The sequence below is a fragment of the Scardinius erythrophthalmus genome (assembly GCF_964197995.2).
Source record: "Scardinius erythrophthalmus genome assembly, chromosome: 7".
Lineage (NCBI taxonomy): Eukaryota > Metazoa > Chordata > Actinopteri > Cypriniformes > Leuciscidae > Scardinius > Scardinius erythrophthalmus.
Window position 1 is genome coordinate 34,867,425 of NC_138227.1, and position 24,729 is coordinate 34,892,153.

General features: G+C 37.9%; 1 protein-coding gene across 1 annotated transcript; it reads left to right on the plus strand.

The window, feature by feature from the left end:
• Positions 1-1,668: 1,668 nt before the first annotated feature.
• On the plus strand, positions 1,669-2,610 carry LOC308693055 (olfactory receptor 8G17-like; the record flags this gene model as incomplete). The annotated part of the gene is made up of 1 exon (XM_081369758.1): positions 1,669-2,610. One exon carries the CDS (start codon positions 1,669-1,671, stop codon positions 2,608-2,610), a length of 942 nt encoding a protein of 313 aa, XP_081225884.1.
• Positions 2,611-24,729: the final 22,119 nt, after the last annotated feature.

Consider the following 24,729-nt stretch of genomic DNA (forward strand, 5'->3'; position numbering starts at 1 on the left):
AGAAAAAGGTGGTTCAGAGCAAATTGGAGGTAATGCTAGATATGGGAGTAATAGAGGAATCCAGCAGTGATTGGGCGAGCCCGATAGTTTTAGTACCTAAAACGGATGGCTCGATTCGGTTCTGCGTAGATTATCGAAAGGTGAACGCTGTGTTCAACGCATATCCAGTGCCACGGGTTGACGAATTGTTTGATTGGCTGGGTACTGCTCGATTTTATTCGACACTGGATTTAACAAAAGGACAATGCCGTTTGGATTATACCAATTTGTGACGCTTCCTTTCGGGTTGTTCGGGGCTCCGGCCACCTTTCAGCATCTCATGGACAAATTTCTCCGGCGGCATGCTGCATATGCCGCAGCTTACTTGGATGACATCATTATATATAGTAATGACTGGCAGCCTCATATGCAGCATTTGCGGGCTGTCCTGAGATCGCTGAGAGGGGCTGGACTAACGGCCAACCCGAAGAAGTGTGCGATTGGGCATGTGGAGGTCAGGTATCTGGGCTTTCACTTGGGTCACGGACAGGTGCGTCCCCAAATTGACAAGACTGCAGCAGTTGCAACCTGTCCGAGTCCCAAGACCAATAAGGAGGTGAGGCAGGTCCTGGGGCTGGCGGGAAATTATAAAAAGTTTGTACTTAATTATTCGGACCTCACCAGCCCGCTAATTGACCTCACTAAAAAGGAAGCCCCACATCCGGTCCAGTGGATGGAACAGTGCCAGCAGGCTTTCACCCAGGTAAAGGCTGCCCTGTGTGGTGGGCCGCTCTTACATTCTCCTGACTTTTCTCTCCCCTTTTTGTTGCAGACTGACGCATAGGACAGGGGGCTTGGAGCGGGGCTTGGGGGGGGTGAAAGCTGATGACAGTGGGAAGAGTTTACGTGAACAAGAGAAAGCTGATACAGTGGGAAGAGCTTGTGTGAACTGTCAATTAATTATTAATTTTATGTGCTGCAGTAAACCTACGGTGAACGCGCAGAGGACGCACCTTTTTGTTTATTTTTCTTTTACTTTAAATAAACGTACCATACAAGTCCCCGTCATGCCGACCCTGTCTTCTTCCTTCACATCCACACTGAACCTCATCACAATTAATTTGTAATCCATTAAACCTACACTAAAAACATTGTGTATGATTTACTGAAGCAAATTTTAAGCTCAGATATTGCTAGAACATTTAACAAATTATTACCAAAAACAGAAAGTAACATGTTAATCATGAAATGTAGAAAAGTATTAAGACTGAAACAGTGTTTTCTTGTAAAACATACTACAATATTCTATGTTAAACATTTTTAACAGTGTAACACTGAATGTAGGTTAACAAATTGGCATTACATTTTCAGTAAAAAGTGTCAATAAAGCCATGTATGTAGGTTAACCAAGATATTTACTACAGTCAATAAAACATTTTTTTTTTTTTTTTGTATTGCAAATACTTGTTATACAGTACATTTCTTGTGAAGCTATTGATTAGTATGAGCCATTGAGGACTAACAAATTAAAAATATTTAAGGTTAGGAATCTATGCATACAACTTTATCATGTCATTATTTATTATCATTATGGCTGTGATCATGGCAACAAGTGATATGTCAAGATGAAAGATGAAAGATGAAATGTCTGACTGTTACTCTGTTTGTAGGTTTTGTGTATAACAAGTAATGGACAACCTGACATTCAGACACAGCATTCTTCTAGTAGAGGGACTTCAAGTTACACCTCAGTCTACTTATGTTGTTTTCATCCTGCTTCTTTTAATTTATATCTTTATAATGATTTCCAATATTGCACTTGTGATTCTGATCTCAACAGAGAAGAATCTTCATCATCCTATGCATTTCCTGTTCTGTAACTTGCCACTGAACGATATATTAGGGACCAGTGTCATTTTGCCACGCTTATTACAGGACATTTTAAAAGAAAGTTCAGAGCGCTATATCACATATGTGGAGTGTGTAGTTCAAACCTATTTTGTGCATGTTTTTGTAGCAGCATGCCATTTTGTGCTAATGATCATGGCCTTTGACAGATATGTGACTATATGTAATCCATTGCGATACACAGCTATAATGACCAATAAAATGGTTATTAAACTATCAGCTTTAGCCTGGGGGCTGTCAGTGCTTATGGTATCAATTATGATAGGACTCACTGTGCGTCTGTCTCACTGCAGATCTAAAATTGAAAACCCTTTCTGTGACAACGCCTCACTGTTTAAATTGTACTGTGATAATGGTGTTGTTGTTAATAATGTGAATGTAATCCTTTATACTGTGGTTTTCTTTTCTTTCTCAATTTTGTCTGTATTTATAACATATGGTAAGATTGCTACTGTATGCATAACCAGCAAAAACAAAGCACTCAACAGCAAAGCCATAAAAACCTGCAGCACACATTTAGCTGTTTTTTTAATCATGTTTGTTTCTGGCTCCACTTTTATTTTTCTTCATCGTTTCCCTCTCTACGCTGAGAGCAGAAAACGAGGTAGTATAATGTTTCACATTGTACCACCTGGATTAAATCCATTAGTATATGATTTACAAACCAAAGAAATAAGACAGAAGTTTGTAAAATTTTGGTGCAGAGTAAAAAGAACGTCTTGATTTATTATGTCATTAAATGGTTATACATTGGTATCAGCACTTAATGTCAAGTCAGTAACTTCCCTTTAGGAATACATAGAAAGCAGTGGTGTCAGTTGGTCTTTAGAAACTTCTTTATAACAAAGTACTTTACTTCTTAGTATTTAGTACTTTAAGTACTTCAGTGTCCTCACATGGCAAGGTGTTACAATATATTTATTACAATAAAGGATCTATGTTTATAACCTAAATTGTACTGAACCAAATTTATTAGGGGTTCAAGCACGAAGTGCTGAAACCCTATTGTAATTGTGCTGATTTTTAGGGGTTCAAGCACGAAGTGCTGAAACCCTATTGTAATTGTACTGATTTTTATTAGGGGTTCAAGCACGAAGTGCTGAAAACCTATTGTAATAGTACTGATTTTTATTATTATTATTAGGGGTTCAAGCATGAAATGCTGAAACCCTATTGTAATAGTACTGATTTTTATTATTATTATTAGGGGTTCAAGCATGAAATGCTGAAACCCTATTGTAATTGTAAGGATTTTTATTAGGGGTTCAAGCACGAAGTGCTGAAACCCTATTGTAATTGTACTGATTTTTAGGAGTTCAAGCACGAAGTGCTGAAACCCTATTGTAATGGTCCAGATTTTTAGGGGTTCAAGCACGAAGTGCTGAAACCCTATTGTAATTGTACTGATTTTTAGGGGTTCAAGCATGAAATGCTGAAACCCTATTGTAATTGTAAGGATTTGTAAAACGCATCATGCAGGCCAAACCGTAAGGCCTAGAGACTTGAAACCTGGCCATATGGTAGGCCTCAATTTGGGGACAACCTATCAGAGTATGACCCTGAATGGCCCATAGGTGGCGCTACAGCAACCAAAAGTTCAAAATTGCTCATAACTCTTAGACCGTTTGTCCCAGGATCAAGTGTCTTATACCGTGGCTCAAGGCGGACAAAATGGATATCTCCGATCTTGATTTAGGCAGGGAAAAATTTCTGCTATGTCGAATTTTGTCCAAAACCTACTTTTGCGAACTAGTCCCTGGTTTTTCGTCCGATCGGAACCAAACCAGTATAGGACAATTCTCTGGATTCTCTAGATCAATAATTATCAAAAAAAAGTTTAACTTTGGCATTTGTGTGGCTGTAACAGGGCCACTTAGAAAAGGGGCGTGGCAAAATACACTCAAAAGCCTATAAATCCCAAAGGAAAACTCAGAACTTCACAAAAATTGATGAGCATATGTGTCAGAACTTCACAAAAATTGATGAGCATATGTGTCAGAACATGGTGAAGAAGCATGCCAAGTTACGTGAAGATCGGACAATAGGTAGCGCTATAACTGTCCAAAATGTATCTTATTAGGGGTTCAAGCACGAAGTGCTGAAACCCTATTGTAATTGTACTGATTTTTATTAGGGGTTCAAGCAGGGGCGGCGCTAGGGCTGGGCTAAGGGGGCTTAAGCCCCGAATGTTTTTAGTAAAGCCCCGAATAATTTGTTACCTTGTCTTTCTCATAGTGCAAAACAATTAATCAGAAAAAAACAAATGTGAATAAGATTAGCCTACAGCAGCCGCGATTACCTAATCATGAAAAGTGCATATTACAGTTTTATTTATTTTTCCCTTTGCATTAAAGGTACTTCGACGTGCGTTTGCAGCGTTGAGCATTGTAGCCAATCACAGACATGTTGGATTGCTCCTGTCTGATCGATTGCTCCTGTCTGCCTCGCTGCCTGCTGTGAGTGTGTTTGCTTTGGTGCTGTAAGCAACACGAATCCAAACTTTAATTGAGGATAGTAAGAGTGCTAGAGCTTTAGATACTATTTTGGATGCACCTAGCATAGTGAACTCTTTACATGATTCGGTTCCAGCTGAAGTAGTGCCTGCGCAGCCGGGCAAATGGGTGACAGTGAGGGATCGCTCTAGTCGCGGATCAAAAAACCACTCATCCGTTCCGATTACCATAACAAATCGATTTGCCCCGCTCAGTGAAACACCCACTGAGAATGATTGTGCCCTAGTTATTGGCGATTCTATTACACGGAACGTGAAAATAGAGACACCAACCACCATAGTCACATGTTTGCCGGGAGCCAGAGCGCCTGACATCAAAGCAAATTTAAAAGTGCTGGCTAATGCTAATCGTAAATTCTCTAAGATCATTATTCACGTCGGCACTAACTATGTTCGACTCCACCAGTCGGAAATCACCAAAATTAATATTAAAGAGGTGTGTGAACTCGCAAGTACGATGTCAAGCACTGTAATCTGCTCTGGCCCCCTTCCTGTTCGCAGGAGTGATGAGATAGTCAGTAGATTGTGTTCGCTTAACGGTTGGCTGTCTAAGTGGTGTCCGCAACATAATATAGAATTTATAGACAATTGGAAAAGTTTTTGGGGCAAACCTGACCTGTTGAAAAGAGATGGTATTCATCCCTCCTGGGATGGTGCTGCTCTTCTCTCTAGTAATATGGCTCATAGTCTTAGAGCTCGAACATGACAATCTGGGGCTCAGGTCAGGAAGCAGACAGACTGGCTTAACCGACTGTCTGCTAACGGACTCGCGTCACCAAGGTCAGATAAATCCTGTCACATAGAGCCTCTTTCATCTAGCTATCATCATATAGAGACTGTGCCTGTTCCCCGAATTTGGAAATCCAAAAAACGTTTAAACCCATCTAAGGTTAAAAATTTAATTGATGTTCAACAAATAAAAAACAGCTATAATACAGACGAGCAAATGCTAAAGCTTGGGTTGCTGAATATTCGATCGCTTACTTCAAAAGCACTCATTGTTAATGATATGATTTCAGATAATAAACCAGTTGTGCTGTGTTTGACAGAAACCTGGCTAAAACCAAACGATTACATTACGTTAAATGAGTCCACCCCGCAAGATTACTGTTATAAACATGAGCCTCGTCTTAAACGCAAAGGGAGTGGAGTTGCTGTAATCTATAGTAATATTTTCAAAACCACTAAGAAATCAAGTTTTAAATATAATTCTTTTGAAGTGTTAGTGCTTAATGTAAAAATATATAGTATAAATGATAAATCACGTTTGAGATTTGTGCTGGCTACTGTATACAGGCCACCAGGGCACCATAAAGATTTTATCAAAGAATTTGCGGACTTTCTATAAGAATTAATATTGACTGCAGATAAAGTACTAATTGTTGGTGATTTTAAAATACACATCGATAATGAAAAAGATGCATTGGGATTGGCATTAAAAGACATTGTAAACTCAATTGGAGTTAGACAACACGTGTCAGGACCTACTCATCGTCGTAATCATACTCTAGATCTAATATTATCAAATGGAATAGATGTTGAAGCCGTTGAAATTCTGCAGCAGAGCGATGACATCTCAGATCATTATCTAGTCTCATGTAAATTTCATTTAGCCAAGGCTGCAAAGCCGACTCCATGTTTCAAATATGTTAGACCTATTACTTCTGCCACTAAAGATTGCTTTATTAATAATCTTCCTAATCAGTTTCACCATCTCAGCATCCCAGATAGCTTAGAAGAACTCGACATTGCAACAGAAACTTTTAACTCTCTCTTTTCCAGCACTTTTTAGACACAGTTGCTCCGTTGCGCTTAAAGAAGATTAAAGAAAATAGTCCAATGCCGTGGTACAACGAGCACACTCTTAAGAGAGCAGCCAGGAAAATGGAGTGCAACTGGAAGAAAACAAAACTAGAGGTATTTCGCATTTCATGGAAAGAGAGCTTGATTGCTTACAGAGAGGCCGTAAAAGCTGCTAGATCTGCTTATTTTTCAAACCTATTAGAAGAAAATAAACATAATCCTACGTATTTATTTGAAACGGTGGCTGAACTAACGAAAAAGAAAGCTTCAAGCACTGAAGTTTCCAAGCAACACAGCAGTAATGACTTTATGAACTTCTTCACTTATAAGATTGATAATATCAGGGAGAAAATTATAACTATGCAACCGTCTACTACAGTATCGCATCAGGCAGTGCATTGTAGTCTCCCGGAGGAAAAATTTTATTCATTCGTTGCTATAGGAGAGGAAGAATTTACTAAACTCATTAAATAATCTAAATCTACAACATGTATGTTAGACCTAGGGTTGCCAACCGTTCCGTATAATACGGAATCGTTCCGTATTTGACACATAAAAGTCTTGTTCCGTATTGAACTGATACGGAACGCACTTTGTTCCGTATTTTTGAGAATCAATTCAGTGCAGTGAAAAAAAACCCAGACGGTGCGGTATATACTAATTTCTCCCCCGGATTGTCTATGATCAGCGTAGCGTTTTTAACATCTTGGAACATCATCAGAGAATGCCCTTTTAATTGGTCGTTTCAGTCATTGTGAGTCACGTATCGTAGCAACGATGACGACAAGTGACAACAGCGGGAAATGTAAAAATGACTTTCTCCGAGCAGCCGACGAAAAAGAAAAGAGCACAAAAATATAGAATTGAATGGGAAAATGACTACCCGTGGCTGGAATGCGTGAGGGACAATGAATACACGGCCGAGCGATGTCACGGTTCCTTGTCCGTCAGACGTCTCCAGCTGATATGGTAGGGTATGTAATTTTAAAACTCAAATTAGTTCATAAGAAAGTGATTATATTAAAAGAGATAGTACAGGTTTAGCCTAACATTAAAGGAAATCAAAAAAGTACACATGGAAAAAATTGATGCGCAATGTGCTTAGTCTGGAGGTTTATTTATTTCTGTGAGATTTTCCATGTGCATACATACAGGTGTTGTATTGCTTGAATGCAGTATTTGAGTGCAATATTTTAGATTTTCTTTATTAGCTTTTTTATTTATGTTTTTATATTATTGTTTTGCACTGGAAAGAAAGTTAACTATAATGGAAGTATAATTATATAAATATATTTGCACTACACCTCCTTAAAATGTTGTCTAATTAAATTAAAAATATATATTTTTTGCACTGGAAAGAACATTCTAGAAGTCTATTCTATTGAATAAGTTTGCACAAGGCAACAGAAGTTTTGAATGTCAGATGTTGTATTTGTTTAAGTTAAAAATAAAATGTATTATAAACTAAACAAATCCATGGTTCATTGTTGGCAAAATGATCATGATAGGCTTTATATTTCACATCTAACTTATGTGGTTCAGTCTTGTAGATCCTCTTCTTAATATCATTAATTCATCTTTGTCTCTAGGATACGTACCAAAAACCTTTAAACTGGCTATGATTAAACCACTTGTTAAAAAAATGCAACTTGATCCTACAAAATTAGTCAATTACAGGCCGATCTCGAATCTACCTTTTCTGTCAAAGATACTAGAAAAGGCAGTATCTTCACAACTGTGTTCCTTTCTTGAAAAAAATTATATCTGTGAGGATTTTCAGTCAGGATTTAGACCGTACCATAGTACTGAGACTGCTCTCGTTAGAGTCACAAATGATTTGCTCTTATCATCCGATCGTGGTTGTAACTCTCCCATTAGTGTTACTCGATCTTAGTGCTGCATTTGACACCATCGACCACAGCATTCTTTTAAATAGACTTGAAAATTATGTTGGCATCTGTGGAATTGCACTAGCATGGTTTAAATCATACTTATCTGACCGTTATCAGTTTTTAACAGTAAATGAAGAGATGTCTCATCGATCACAAGTTCAGTATGTCGTACCACAAGGCTCAGTACTAGGACCACTCTGTACATGCTACCCTTGGGAGATATCATTAGGAAGCATGGCATTAGCTTTCACTGTTATGCCGACGATACTCAGCTCTATATTTCTTCAAAACGAAACTTACCAATTCACAAAATTAACGGAATGCATAGCGGATATAAAAAATTGGATGACTCGTAATTTCCTACTTCTAAATTCTGAAAAAACAGAGATTCTAATTATTGGACAAAAAACGTCCTCACGTAATAACCTAGAATACTGTCTAACACTTGATGGCTGCTCTGTCAAGTCTTTGTCGTCGGTTAGGAACCTGGGTGTGCTCTTTGATACCGTAAAACTGCATTTTTCCATCTTAAAAATATATCTAAATTGCGTCATATGCTCTCATTGACAAATGCGGAACAATTAGTTCATGCGTTCATGACCTCAAGGCAAGATTATTGTAATGCTCTACTGGGTGGTTGTTCTGCACGCTTAATAAACAAACTACAGCTCAAAACGCAGCAGCTCTAGTTCTTACCAGAACCAGGAAGTATGACCATATTAGCCCGGTTCTGTCAAAACTGCACTGGCTGCCTATTAAACATTGCATACATTTTAAAATATTGCTGATCACGTACAAAGCACTAAATGGTTTAGCTCCGCAGTACTTGAGCGAGCTCTTAACGCATTATAGTCCTTCACGTCTATTGCGATCTCAAAATTCCAGCCAGTTGATAATACCTAGAATATCAAAACCGACGGCTGGCGGTAGATCCTTCTCCTATTTAGCACCGAAACTTTGGAACAGCCTTCCTACCATTGTCCGGGAAGCAGACACACTATGTCAGTTCAAAGCTAGACTAAAAACACATCTCTTTGACCTAGCGTTCACATAATACATTATAGACTTCTATAATTAAATGTTAGGCTGCATAGATTAGGTCAGCTGGAACCGGGACACTTCCCATAAATCCTGATGTACTCGTTATATCATGAGAAGAATGGCATCTACGCTAATTTTAGTGTCTTTGTTTATCCCGAGGTTTTCCCGCAGCCTGCCGGATCCAGGCCGTATCCAGATCTGACGAAGGCCCTTCGCCTGGACCCGATGACAACGCAGTGCTGAAGTGCCAACTAGTCTCTCCCTATGGAGGATCCCATTACCACTCTACAGATAAAGCGTTGTCGGGAAACTCAATTTGCGTATCTACCCAAATTGATAAAATAAAATAAAATTCTGTATCAAAAATTATAAGGAAACACAAGTACTTTGTTTAGGCTTGGTTTGTAGGGAATTAAAAATCTGCGTAAATATATTCAAATGCACATAACTATAGAACCAATTCTTAATGCGCATATGAATGCCATCACCGTTTCTCACAGGATCGCATTTAAAGTTTGTGTAGAGAGAATTGTGTTTTCTTAGCGGCCCCTAATTTAATAACAAATGATCATTGCGACGGAAGCGAATCAATCATAACTAACCTTGGCTGGAAAATAACTTTACTAAAGAACCGCCATAAAGCCAAAACAATCTATGTTACCATAAATTATACGTTTATCTCTGTAAAGCTGCTTTGAAACAATCTACATTGTTAAAAGCGCTATATAAATGAAGATGACTTGACTTGACTTGACATGTCTGTTGAACGCATCCGCCAATCAGAGGCGTTTAAATGAGTCGCTGTGCTGAAGATGTATTTTGCGCGAGCTCACAGAGTTCTACACTTTTGCAAACCTGTCATTATTATTGGCAATAAACTTAAGATGCAAATAAGAGATTCACTGCAATGTATTTTATATTCTTGATGCTGCTCTAATGAACTCCATTACGCACCGCTCTGTTTGTTAGGAAGACTAAAAGTTCAGCAGTCTAGCTCATCAATGTCAAAATGATTAAAGAAGTGAACGAATGCCTGGTAAAATGTATATAGATAAACATTTAATATTTGACTGTTTTACAATAAAAATGTCCAACTACCGACAGTATCCGAGGACGCAAATTAGTCAACTTTTTTTATTTAAATATCAAAAATATTTAAAATAATCTAATTTAATACAGTTATAATTTTTCAATGTAAATTATTTAATTTGATTGGTAACAGCCTAATGTCTTATTATTTTAATTGAACATATTGATCAAATTTAAGAATTTGAAATGAAAGATGGAGCAAACATTTAATAAAATAAAACCTTATAAAGGTACAAAAAAATTATTCCGAGTGTTTTCAAACAGTGATGTAATGAAACATTGACAATTTAAGTTTGAATGGAGTAAAGCCTCTGTTTAGGCTATTAAGAAAATGTAATTTTGCCAAAAGAAGAACTTTTATTTTAAACAAATGTTCATTTTTAATTAGCCAACTTCAGTGTGATCTGTTACCATATTATCATGCTTAACACTGAGAATTTCAGTAATTGTAATGTGATCAGATGCAGATATCTAAATCAAAGAATATAGGCAGTTTGCGGGTGGATTATTTATTTTTAACAGTGGATTTGGGTGACTCAAAGTGCACTAGATTAATGAATTTATCTTTAAAATGTACCAAAATTTCTTTCGGGGGGGCATTCCCCCAGACCCCCCTAGAGGTACCAAGCTCCACCCACAAAAATAATGTCAAAAACACATTAGGCTATATGATGATCTATGAAAAATAACATTTGATTACCTTATTATTAAAATACATTATTAGGATTTTTACCACCTCCACCTAACTTTGAGCCAGGAAAAACCCTGTCATACAATAAGCCTTTATTTGTCTTTATTCCCATAAATCGCGTTTATAAATAATTAATTAATTCCTTTATATAAAAATACCCAATTTTAGTTTGGGCTAAAGCCCCGAATATCCACTGACCTTAGAACCGCCCCTGGGTTCAATAACGCCCAAATGTCACAATTATGATAGGAACTGACAAAAATAAATAAACAAATAAAAAAATTAAATTATTGTCACCCATGGATCATTTTTATTCTCTCATAAACAGAAGTGTCTAAACTTCAAAACAAAATGAGATATTTACAACAAATTTGACAGACATGAATGGGCACACTTTGAGGACACTTAACCCTCTGGAGTCTGGGGTGTTTTAGGGGTCCTTGAGATGTTCTGACATGCCCTGACATTTGTGTTTTTTTTTCAGTTGCTTATAAACATATCAATGGCAAAAAAAAATAATAAATTACACTCTATTTAGCACAAACAGGGCTACAATAATATGTGAGCAACATGTATGTACATGTTTTCATTTTTGAGAGAATAATGTTTATGCATGGTTATTGAAAAAACTAAAAATGAAAGTTTCTGAAATAAGGCCACAAAACACATACTAAATATATGTCAATAAGACTTTTGACTAATGGATGTCCTCGCCTAGAGTTTTTTTCTTCAAAATGATTGAAAATCATCCTGCCTAATCATTCACATAAAACGATACATTGATTTAAGTTTTGCAAAACACTTTTAGTTTGGAAAGCCAATATGCGGATGGGGCGTAAACGATCATGCATATTTAGTAGTTCACACCTGATTAGACAATGCCCCTGCATACTTAATGAGCCATTCATTCAGGTGTGTCACTGAACGTACTGTCACTGAATTGCGTTATCGATTAGGCAGAACAATCCTTCCATCCACCATAGATCATTTTTCAAATTGCTTATCGGATCTGTCTCAGCTGCTGCCTGAACCTAAACAAACAGATGAACTAGAGGAACTAACCATCACTATGAGCACCATTCTCTCTGGAAAATTGGATATTGTTGCAGTTCAGAGAGAAAATTAAAGCACCATGGTAAACAATACTACGCGTGTTCTAAAGAGAGAAACCCGTAATTTAGAGCGTAAATGGAAACAAACTAACTTAGAGGTCTTTAGAATCGCTTGGAAAGACAGTACGTCACGTAATAAAAAGGCCCTAAAAGTAGCCAGGGCTGAGCACCTCCTCAAACTAATAGAAAATAACCAAAACAATCCAAGACTTTTATTTAACACCGTGGCTATACTAACAAATAAACAAGCGTCACCTGAACAAAATATTCTGTTACAGTTTAGTATTAATGATTTCATGAATTTTTTCACTGAGAAAATAGAAAACATCAGAACCACAATTGTAAACGTTCAATCCTCAATCGCGCCTTATAATTCAGCATCGATTATAACCCCGCAAGAACAATTACAGTGCTTTACAACTATAGAACAAATAGAGTTAAATAAACTTATCACTTCCTCTAAAACTACAACATGTTTATTAGATCCCATACCAACTAAACTACTGAAAGAAGTGTTACCTATAGTGGAAGAGCCTCTCTTCAATATTATTAACTCATCTTTAACTTTAGGTCATGTTCCAAGAACATTTAAACTGGCAGTTATAAAACCACTAATTAAGAAACCACAATTAGACCCAAATAACCTAGCAAATTATAGACCAATTTCAAATCTTCCTTTTATGTCCAAAATATTAGAAAAAGTTGTGTCTGCCCAACTGGGCTCTTTCTTACAGGAAAATGACATCTATGAAAAGTTTCAGTCTGGATTTAGGCCGCACCATAGCACTGAAACTGCGCTCGTTAAAATCACAAATGATTTACTCTTAGCTTCTGACCAAGGCTGTATCTCAATACTAGTTTTACTTTATCTTAGTGCTGCGTTCGATACTATAGATCACACAATACTCTTAGATCGACTACAAAACTATACCGGTGTTCAAGGACAAGCATTAAGCTGGTTCAGATCATACCTATCTGACCGATACCATTTTGTCTATTTAAATGGAGAAAAATCGATCATAACTCCAGTAAACTATGGAGTGCCGCAATGATCTGTGTTAGGCCCTCTATTATTCTCAATATATATGCTGCAACTTGGAAATATTATAAGGAAACATGGAATTAGTTTCCATTGTTATGCTGTTGACACTCAAATATATATTTCATCACGGCCGGATGAAAACGCTAAATTATCCAAATTGACAGAGTGTGTTAAAGATATAAAAGATTGTATGACGCGCAATTTTCTTTTATTAAATCCAGACAAGACAGAGGTAATACTTATCGGTTCAAAAAAAACGCCCACAAAACCTCTCACAATACAACTTTAACATAGTAGGATGTCCTGTTACTTTATCCTCTACAGTAAAAGACCTGGGTGTTATACTTGACTGCAACCTGTCTTTTGAAAATCATATTTCATATGTTACAAAAACAGCCTTTTTCCACCTTAGAAATATTGCTAAGCTACGTAATATGCTATCAGTTTCTGATGCAGAAAAGTTAGTTCATGCGTTCATGACCTCGAGATTAGATTACTGTAATGCTTTATTAGCTGGTTGTCCTGCATCCTCAATAAACAAGCTACAGATAGTCCAAAATGTTGAGTTCTTACTAGATCAAGAAAATTTGACCATATAACACCAATTTCATCATCACTACATTGGTTACCTATAAAGTTCCGTATTAATTACAAGGAATTGCTACTGACTTATAAAGCCCTAAACGGCTTAGCTCCAGTTTATTTAACGGATCTTCTATCGCCCTATAATCCATTGCGCTCTTTAAGATCACTAAGGGTGTATTCACACCAGGAAAGTCTGATAGTTCACTTGCTTTGGTCCGGACCAAATAGAATGTTGATTTTTTTTGTTTGGTACGGTTCGCTTTCACACTGCTCTTTTTGCAAGTGAACCAAAATGTGTAAACAAAACCACACGTGTGCTAAGGTCGTCCATTCATTGGACAGGAATTCTCAAGCAGGGAAAAGCAGGAAGTGCACAAACAGGTTCAGCATGGAGATATTTCGTAATGTAATATTTGTTATTTTACTGATTTGGTGTTATTCTCTAAAAACGCAATATGAAGAAACTATATGGTATAGATAAAAGCCCGCCCGCACTGACTTGGGTCTTTACATGCGCTTCGTGAGGCATGGCACACAAACGCAAGGTCTCTCGCTCCCTCTCTCTGTCGTGCGCGCGCTCTTGCTCGCTCGCTTTAGACACCATTATGCCAAAATGTCCGTTTTGTTAAGTATCCTCATAAGAGCAGTCAAATAAAAAGACGCAGTTTTCTGCAGTTGGGTCGGTTCATGTTCACACCATAAACGAACCGTACCAGAGTTTGTTTGGAACCGTACCGAGACCACCTCTTCAGCTGGGTCTCGGTTCGATTGTTTGGTCCGCACCCGAGTTCGATTGCTGTATTCACACCTGCCCAAAAGGTCCGCACCAAGGGGGGAAACGAACTAGAGTTCGATTCAATCGAACCAAACGAGGCAGGTGTGAATACACCCTAAATTCCAGGCTTTTGGTCATACCTAGGATATCCAGATCATCCAAAGGAGGGAGATCATTTTCACATTTAGCTCCAAAACTCTGGAATAGCCTTCCTGATACTGTTCGTTGCTCAGACTCGCTCTCCCAGTTTAAAACTAGATTAAAGACGCATCTCTTCAGCCAGGCATTTATATAATATTTTTAATCTTATAGTTAAATCCGGTCTCTACTTCATAAACGCCAGAGGAGAACTGGCCCCCGAGTGAGCCTGGGTTCTCCCAAGGTTTTTTTTTTCTCCATTAGGTCACCTGATGGAGTTTTTCGGTTCCTTGCCACTGTTGCCTTTGGCTTGCTCAGTTGGGGATACTTAATTTAATTAATCAATTCAACAATACTATTGATCAGCATTACCAAACGTGGATGTTTTACACCAGAAACATGTACTATTTTATTTAATACTGAGAAGCTGCTTTGATACAATCTGTATTGTGAAAAGCGCTATATAAATAAAGTGGACTTGACTTGACTTGTCACCTATAGCTAACTTAAATATACAAGCTTCATAAAAATGATCATTCTAGAAGAAAATTTCAGATGCCATTTAGAGGCTTTTGCATCTGAACTCTTCATATATATATATATATATATATATACTACCCAATTTGGTAGTGTATATATATATATATATATATATATATATACACAGTTGGAGGCATTGCATTTTTTTTTTTTTCACAAATTGTGCTTGCAAATTGTATAATATCCAAGGTAAACATGTCTAGTAATTGTGCAGTTAATTCTCATACTGTATTTTCAGTTTTGGAATATTTATCCTCTCCCCAAATTTGTCTAATAAAACACAATACAAATTATTTCAAGAAAAAACTTATATTTACTTGTTTACATCTACCTTATAAATATATATTTTTTTATTAAAAAGGTTACAATTACAACAATTCAAGTGTAATCTTTTTTTGTGATAATTTTTGATATTTTTCCCTATGTGAACGTGATTGGCAAGTGTATCCTGTTTTGTGCCATAAATAATCCTGTGAAGGTGAATCGTCTGCTTAGTGGATGCAATTACATATGCACAAATGCTGACCAGTGCCCATGGACCTGTTTCCCCTTTGAACTGTAATTTGAAATTATCAACTGGTAGGATAATTACAGTTTTCTTTTGGTTTTTGGGACTCAAATGACTTTGATTTATTTATTTTTTTGTACTTGAACTGATCGAGAGAGTTTGAACAACTCTTTAAACTGAATCATTTGATTCATGAACTCTGATCAGCTGAGTTGTTTGATTCATGAACTTTGTTCAACTTAATTCATCTCTCCAGCATTTCCAATTCATATTGTTGAACATACTATTTTTCTATAGAAAGATAAGGTGGTTTATTGGAAGGAATTATGAATCACATTGTGTTTTGAGTCAAAACCAATAGTAGTGTTTCTTTCGTCTACAAAAATTGACTAAATATCGGCGTCAACGAACCACATGACGAAAACGAGACAAGACGCAATGTAAATGCTACTCATGTGATTATAGCTATAATTAAATGTATAATGCAATATTGTTGACGAATAAAAACGATATTAAATGTGGTTAACAAAATAAAAACTATGCTAAAATGTCTCTTCATTTTCGTTGACCAAAACGAGACGAAATGTTATGACATTTTTTCGTCTTGTTTAGTCGCATTATTATTTTGCAGTATTTCTGTTTCCCGTGTCTCACTTCAGGGGCTGCATCAGGTCTCACTGCGCAGGGACTCATAAATTTTGGGGCATCTCGCCCTGGGGGCGGGGTTACGTCCTGCGTCACATCTCTAATGCGGGTTCTCGTCGACCAGGGTCAGCGCGCACACAGGCAGGCACAGAACTAGCTAGCGAACCTAGGTCATAAATCTAATAAGTTATGTTTTTTACAACACGTTTTTGATGGAAAAGTGATGTTTAATTTCCATAGTCTTTGTTTTGAACGAAAGCGAAATCAGGAATCGCGGTCTTTCAGTTTGTTTATCGTTGCCTAGCTACCAAGGGTTGTACAAGATGTTTTTTTTTTTTATTGCATTACAATATAAATCAATACAATGGAAATAACACAAAACAATGAACATGAACATGTGGGGATACAGAGAAAATGAAAGTAAATAATAACAGTAAATAAAATACAATTACAATTTACATAAAACTTGTTCTATAATACAGGATGTTTTCAAAGCTTTTTTATTGGAGGGGATTTTTTGAAGTGAAGACAATAATAACTAAATCATAAGCAAAAATTTTGCAACTAGGTTTGAATTTAAGGTATCTTGCTTTGTGGATGTGGTATTTTCCCATCATACAGAAAAAGTTTAATATATCATCTAGCTTTTTATTTTCAGAGACATCAGAGTGAAAAATAACCTTACTGACAGAAATATTACATAACTGATGAAATGCAAGAAATATGGAAGCTGAAATTTGAAGCCAAAATTGTTTAGTATAAGAACATAAGTAAAATAAGTGTAAAATAGATTCTTCCTCCTCTTGGCAAAAAGAGCATAGTGGGGAAATATTACTGTAAAATTTACTTAGATATTTATTACAAGGGTAATAACGGTGAATATTTTTAAAATGGATTTCTTCTATTTTATTATGAAACAAAAATTTGTTTGGCACTGTCCATACCTTATGAAAAGTGATATTTGGGAAAAGCGCTAACCATTTCGGTTGTACAAGATGTGCTGTAGCCTTAATTACAATGGCCAAGTCGCGTTTCATATTAACAGATGAATAGGCTTCGCTCAGTTTATTAAATACATCCAACCTGAAATGTCTCTTACAAACTATGATGGGACAATGAATCAATACACTGACATGGCAATGCTAGACAGATAGTCTACTTTGTTTGCACAGTCCTACCGTGATTTTCAGGTTGGATGTATTTAATAAACTGAGCGAAGCCTATTCATCTGTTAATATGAAACGCGACTTGGCCATTGTAAATAATTAAGGCTACAGCACATCTTGTACAACCCTTGGTAGCTAGGCAACGATAAACAAACTGAAAGACCGCAATTCCTGATTTCGCTTTCGTTCACTAAACAAAGACTATGGAAATTAAACATCACTTTTCCATCAAAAAACGTGTTGTAAAAAACATAACTTATTAGATTTATGACCTAGGTTCGCTAGCTAGTTCTGTGCCTGCCTGTGTGCGCGCTGACCCTGGTCGACGAGAACCCGCATGAGAGAAGTGACGCAGAACGTAACCCCGCCCCCCGGGCGAGATGCCCCAAAATTTATGAATCCCAGCTCAGGCACAGGTGACGCCACTTCCTCAAGCCCCACTCGCGGCATTATTTAGAAGATGTAGCTGCAGTGAGTTAGCATAAACGACAACAAACAAAGTTAAGTATGATGCCTGTTTCACACACACTCCGTGTGCAGTGTGTATGCGGTGCAGGAGCAGCATGCGCTATAGACCTTATGTAGCTCCGCCCCTTTTCAGCGCTGCGCTCATTGTCTTTTGACTTCCGGTCTGTATTTTCACAGCGTTTTGCGTGTTTATTAATGAACGGCTCGTTTTAAAATCTTCCCGGTCGATTTACATTTGTTAAGTCATCTGCTTTAAACATTACAGTCCTCATGATAACTTTCGTTAACTTTACATTAAGTAAATCCACTTAAAAAGCTAATTACTCCTGGACAGAAATGCCATATAAATATACAGAGCGACCGCAAAACGGAAGTTAAAAGACAATTTTCCAAAGATGGCGGCGCCCTTGTTTCTCTGGTGCATAAGGTCTATAGTGCTTTCACATATGCTGCGTTTGCAGTGCGTAACTGATCCACGGCTTTACCACAAACTCTCTATTTTTATTTCAAATCCAGAAGTTATCAGCTACTTTAAAAAAAAATAAAAGTTTGCCAGCATTGCGATTCTCTTTGTACACACATACTATTTAATAGACGTAATTCACTTTTAAGCACAATTTAAACAACGTATTATTCAATGCACTACTTCTATATAGATTTATAAGCAAGTGGTAAAATATTTAGCCGTGTAGTTATATTAAAATCGCAAACATTTTAAATTAAAACTTAAAATTGACAAAAACAGCAGACTCTCATGCCTTTTATTTTGCATTTAAATTTTAATACAATAAATCTTGGATGTCACAAAGAACTTGTTTTTCAACCTCCACGAATGAGACGAGTGTTAAATAGAATTCCATTACTAAAAAGAGACTAAAATAAAATTTTCATTGACTAAAACTAGACTAAATGTCATCAGTTTTCGTCGACTAAAACTAGACGAAAATAGTCATGGATAATTCTGACTTAAGACTAAAAAGCTCAGACTTTTAGTCTACTGAAACTTAACTACACTAAAAAGAGTATAAACGTGACTAAAACTAATAAAAAATAAAATGGCAGCTTGACACAAAGACTACACTAAAACTAAAAATAAAACAGGCCGCCAAAAACAACACTACTGATTACATTTGTTTTTGTACATTTGGGTTATAGAATGTAGGGCTGTCTCGTGAAGGAATTTCCCATGCGGTAATTTTGAGTGGCTCAATAGCGCGACATGCAGTATTATCACCAGTTATATATTTGTCGTAGTGTTGCACGGTGTACCGATACTTCAAAAGTATTGCGATACTCGGGAATTAAAAACGTCACGATACCTAAATTTATCAGTATCGATACTTAAAAAAAAAAAAAAAAACGCCTCCCTATGGACGTCTGTGTTTTTTTCCTGACGCACGCAGCAAAGAACCTGCCGCTGTCAGTGTCATGTGACAAAACACTACAGCGAGATGGCTGCATGTGCGAGCACAAGTGGTCCACGACTCGTAGAAAAAGATGACGCGAGGAGTGACATATGGAAGTACGTTGCCTACCTTGCTCTGTAGGCAACGTGCTATTAGTGCTACTAGATGCTATTAGTATCGATACTTCCAAGAATGACCGTGTTCCAGATTTGTAAGGCCGGCGACACACTGGCTGCGTGTCGTGTCCGTTTTTGTTTCTGCTCCCATGTTAACTGCCTGCGTGACACACGCGTCTGGGCGCAGCTCAAGACGCGCGGAAAACGTGTGCATGCTAGAAATAGAACCGACACCTATTTTTCACGCGACACGCAAGCGTGTTGGAAGCGTTTCCAGGCAAAATAGAATAGGAAAAGATGTTTCTATGTCATTTTGACACGAATACATATTAATAAATGACATTTTGATGTTTGAAAGTTGACATAAATACAATATAAATGTAATTTAAAAAAATATTATCGATTTTCAAATATTGCACCTCTCAATACAGAACAAATTATTCTGTAGCCTATTTTGCCGTCAACACTGCCGACGTTGTCTTTGCTGCTATATATTATGTTTAACATGAAGTATAAGCCTTCCACAACTCTCTCCCCACATGTCAAATATATCACCAATGAGGCTTATGTTACCAGTATAATCGCTGTTCATATTTTTATTCAAAGTTCAGAATTGTTTAATATAATCGCTGTTCATATTTTTATTCAAAGTTCAGAATTGTTTAATATAATCGCTGTTCATATTTTCACATTGTTTAATATAATCGCGGTTCATATTTTTATTCAAAGTTCAGAATTGTTTAATATAATCGCTGTTCATATTTTTATTCAAAGTTCAGAATCAAGATAAAGCTCTTATGTTTCTTATGATAAATGAGATAATGCTGCTAAATTTATAAAAAAAAATTACCTTGAATGTCATTGCTCTAATTTATTTTTTAGATTTTGATATTTCATATTTTGTTCAAATGTTTAATATATCTGCTGTTCATATGTTCATTTATTAGTGTGTTATATGATTAGAATGTTGTCCCTTTTTAAAATAAAGCACAGCAATGATATTTGAGAGTGTTTCTCCCTTTTCAGGAAAAGTATCGAAAAAGTATCGAAATCGCAATACTTGACTTGGTATCGGTATCGAAACAATAATTTTGGTATCGTGACAACTCTAATTTGTTGTTTATTTATATTTATGTGTTGCTATATAAATAAATGTTAATGATGTGTATAGCATGCACAAAAATCAAGGACATTTTCTGTAACGAATGTAGCCGAAATTAAAAAGCGTCTCTGCGCATTGGAAGGCTGTCACTCAGTGCGCAGTCACATTGTTACAGCAACGGATTGTCTTTGAGTCATTAAACCATACATGTACAAACACATTCAAAAACACTGATTCATTAAAAAGATAGATGTGATGAAACTAGGTGTTAATTATTTTTAACTTTAAGCTCCACTTTAAGGCTCAGCTGACCAGCAATGCGTTCGCATGGGTAACGCTGAAGCTTCATAGCTTAATAGAGACCAGTGGCATTGATTCAATGCATGACTTGCCGATTTATTTTCCAGCTGCTTCCTCGCACTGTGAAATGCCATTTATGGTAAATACTAGGGATGCAACGGTACACGGTAAAATCCCGGACCGTTCGGTCAGCCCTGCACGGTACAATCTACCCTCGTGTCCCGCGGGACTTCGGTTTTGCCATTGAGTTCGCGCTGATCCTTTTAGTTTTTGCATTAGCTTATCTTGTTCACATATCGCGCCTAAAAACGCGTAGAAAACGCTAGGCGCGCCACGTTTTCCTTTTTCCAAAGCGCCAGGGCGGTTGCGCTCCGGAGGAGTCTGTCGTTGCTAAAGCAACCATCAGCTGCTCTCTGGTTGGTTCTTGTCACGTGACCTACGGTGCGCTTGCGGCATTCTGAAAAGTTGAGAATTTTCTGCTGGGGACATCGTTAGTGCCAACCGGTCTCGCCTTGCACCAGACAGTGTTGATAGACTCATCTTTTTGCACAAGAATCTCTCAATAGTGGATGAGTAAATAACATTGCACTTTGTATCCTGAATGCAGTATTTTTTTTTATATTATTTTGCTCTGCTTTTTTTTATTCAAAGCACAAGCTAATTTATGTTTGTTAAAGGTAAAAGTGCACTTTTTCTTTCACATTGATCACTTCATATACCAGTTATCAAGGTTTGGAATTGGGATCCACTTGAATATTTTGAAGTGTGTTTGTTTACATTTTGTATTTCATAAGTGATAGTTGAAGAGGTTGTATTACTTAGTGTTGTTCAGTACAGACTAGAGTGTTAAATTATTCCATACATTGATGTTCTTCCTACTGTGACATTCTGTTTATGCTCATAAGAAAAATAAAACATATTTTTGGGATGAAATAGCAGTCTCTTTCTGCACAAAACATGTACCGAAACCGAACCGAAACCGTGGCCCAAAAACCGAGATGCGGACCGTACCGTGGGCTATCTGTACCGTTGCACCCCTAGTAAATACCCTTAAACATTAAAAGGGCGATACAATATTTCACTTTCCTTGGACTAAACAACCTTTTTAACAGATATATGACTTGACCTCAAAGACAGACACAGGTAATCACACACGCTCAGTCGATCTCTCTCTCATTCACTGTCTGATTCAAGAACTGTCTGTCTGTTACAAATCACCATGATAAACAGTCTTGTTATCATTATTAACGTATTTAACATTCAATACACACAAAGTTCAAAACAAAAACAGTATAGCCTTATGAAAACAAAACATGCGAATATCGCAGTTGCTGCGGTTACTTGCATTCCTCTGCGGTTGGCTTGTCAGTAGCGCAGTACTGCAATATTGCGGTTATCGCGACAGCCCTAATAGAATGTATTATTTTGTTTTATTATTGTAAGTTATTTGGTTCAAGGTGAAAGAAACAGACGTAGTATTGGTTTTGACTTTTTTTTTCTACACATTGTATGAAAACTGCGGAACTTCACCTAATTTAATCGAAGCTTTTAGGCTGTTGAATCATTCAAAAGAAACGAGTCGGTGATGTCTGTTTTCATTTACTAACTACCTATTGTTCTTATTTGTCACTCATCTTTCTGAAACAAACTACGAAGATAATTTTTTTAATTTATCAATATAATTTTCTCTTTGAATCACAACAAAATTGTCAACTATTTGCTCACCTGTTGCACCATTTCCTCCCTCCAGTAGATGATCCTTGCTTCTGATTTGAATGATGTTTTATTAACAAAGTTCGGGAGGAGCACGTTCAAATAATCAAGCAATCAATCAATCAATCAATCAATCAACTCATCAAACAATTACCATGTCTACCCTATCAGCATGAGAGGAAGCATATGTGGGCGTTTCTTCAACTAGGGGCACTTTTAAGCTTGTGAAGTTGAATAAAAAAAAACTTGTTCAAAAGTCACGTAACACAGTCTCATAATTTTTTATAATTTGTCTAGTTTTAAGGTCTGTAAGAGGACAAACTTAGATTACAAGAGAAATTGTTAATATTTTACATTTTCCGACCGGCAATGAACAAATGTCATTTCCACCACATCTCTTTATACAGCTGTTATTTAAAAACAGAATAACTTATGCCACTCAAGAATTGTCTAAGATCATTTTTGTAACTAGTTTTATCAGTTTTTCCACAATGTACAATAATTATACATTTGTCAATGAGATAAATTGACTGCCCTAAGGACCAAATGGTGAACTGTACACCTGTCACACTCTGAAATTTAGTATTGGTTTGGGCAAGAGCTTATTAGAAAATAAATAACTTGAATTATTATATTAAGTAGAGCATGATCTTGTAAATTGTGGATACACTTTTAATGTGTGATGAGAACTTTTTAAATGTTTTTAAAAAATGTGTGTGGTGATGGAAATGACGGTGGTAGTGGAAATGACAATGAATTAACGTGAATGTAGAGAAACAGTAATATTTAGAGAAATATTTATTTGAAAAACTCTTAAACTCATCACACTCAGTAAACTCAATTCACAAAGTCAATCTACTCTTGCAATCCATATCAATTGTACTTTGTAACCATAAATGTAATTTCCACCACATGCTGTCATTTCCACCACAGAGGGCAGTGTGGTGGAAATGACATTTCTGTAGTTCTCTTACGAGAGGTTCTCTCGTATTGCGTAAGCTTGCTTACGCTGCGGGAAAAGTCTTCTTTTCTCGAGATACTGAAGCCAAAAATTATCCTTAATTTCATATTTTGTCAACGCAGTGCAGCTGCGGGCAGCTGAGCTAGAGCGGCATACTGCACGCTCATTGGCTGCCGTGCGGCAACTGCTTAAGCCTACCAGCGAGCCTGGCGTGACATCACGCCCAATGAGGGCGCGCGCGCGCCCTCGCGCATCACAGCCCGCCAGAATGGGCGGCGTCAGAGCGTATATAAGGAAGGCTCGTAGGCTATATTCTCTGATTTCTGTCTTTTCAGCGAAGCACTCGCATCGCTGAACTCTGAGAGGAAGCCGTCGCCGTTGTCCTGCAAGGAACAGCTAACGAGCCAGCTTAGGACAGCCTGAGGAAGCCGGTCGAGTCTTCGCCGCCTTCAGCCTGCCGTGGCAGCTCAGCTATCCGGCAATATCCTTTCATTGCAAGCTCTTTGTGTGTGTGTTTTGCTTCCGCAGCACTATCTAAAAGAGCAGAGGCGTTGTTGCAAATGCCTCGCACCACGTGCGGCTCATGCCGCTCTACGCTCAGCGACAGAGACCGCCATCTTATCTGCGCTCTCTGCCTGGGCCGAGACCACGCAGCCGTTGCGCTTTCCAAGGGCGGCTGCGCCTTCTGTGAGGAACTGCCGATGTCGACCCTGCGGGCTCGACTCGCCCTTTTCACAGAGCCTGCTCCAACCGTCGTTGGGCCGCGAAAGAAGAAGTGCCGCTCTCAACGACCACCGGAGCCTGAGACTCGAGCCAGCGCCTCGCCGGAGCCTCTCCCGCGAGCCTCGCTCTCTCCTTCTCCGCCCCCGCTTCCTGACGCGCAGCCGACGGCTCTCGCCCTCGATGCCGTCGCCTCAGGGGATGAAGCGGATGACGACGCGCTACTGGACACGTGCTCGTTAATGGCGTCGGACAGCGAGGGATGGTCCGGTTCTGTCCGCTCCGCCTCCTCTACCAGAGCGTCCAGCAGGACTCACGCCAGTGTGGACGCCGAGCTTCTCCGCCTCCTCACACTGGCAGTCGAGCACCTGGGCCTCGAATGGTCTCCGCCAGCGGTGCCCCCGCCCAACAGGCTCGATGGATGCTTCCTGCCCGCCAGTCGACAAGCTCCAGCATCCAGACCAGCGCCTTTTCTACCGGAGATTCACGAGGAGCTTGCTAAATCGTGGAACGCTCC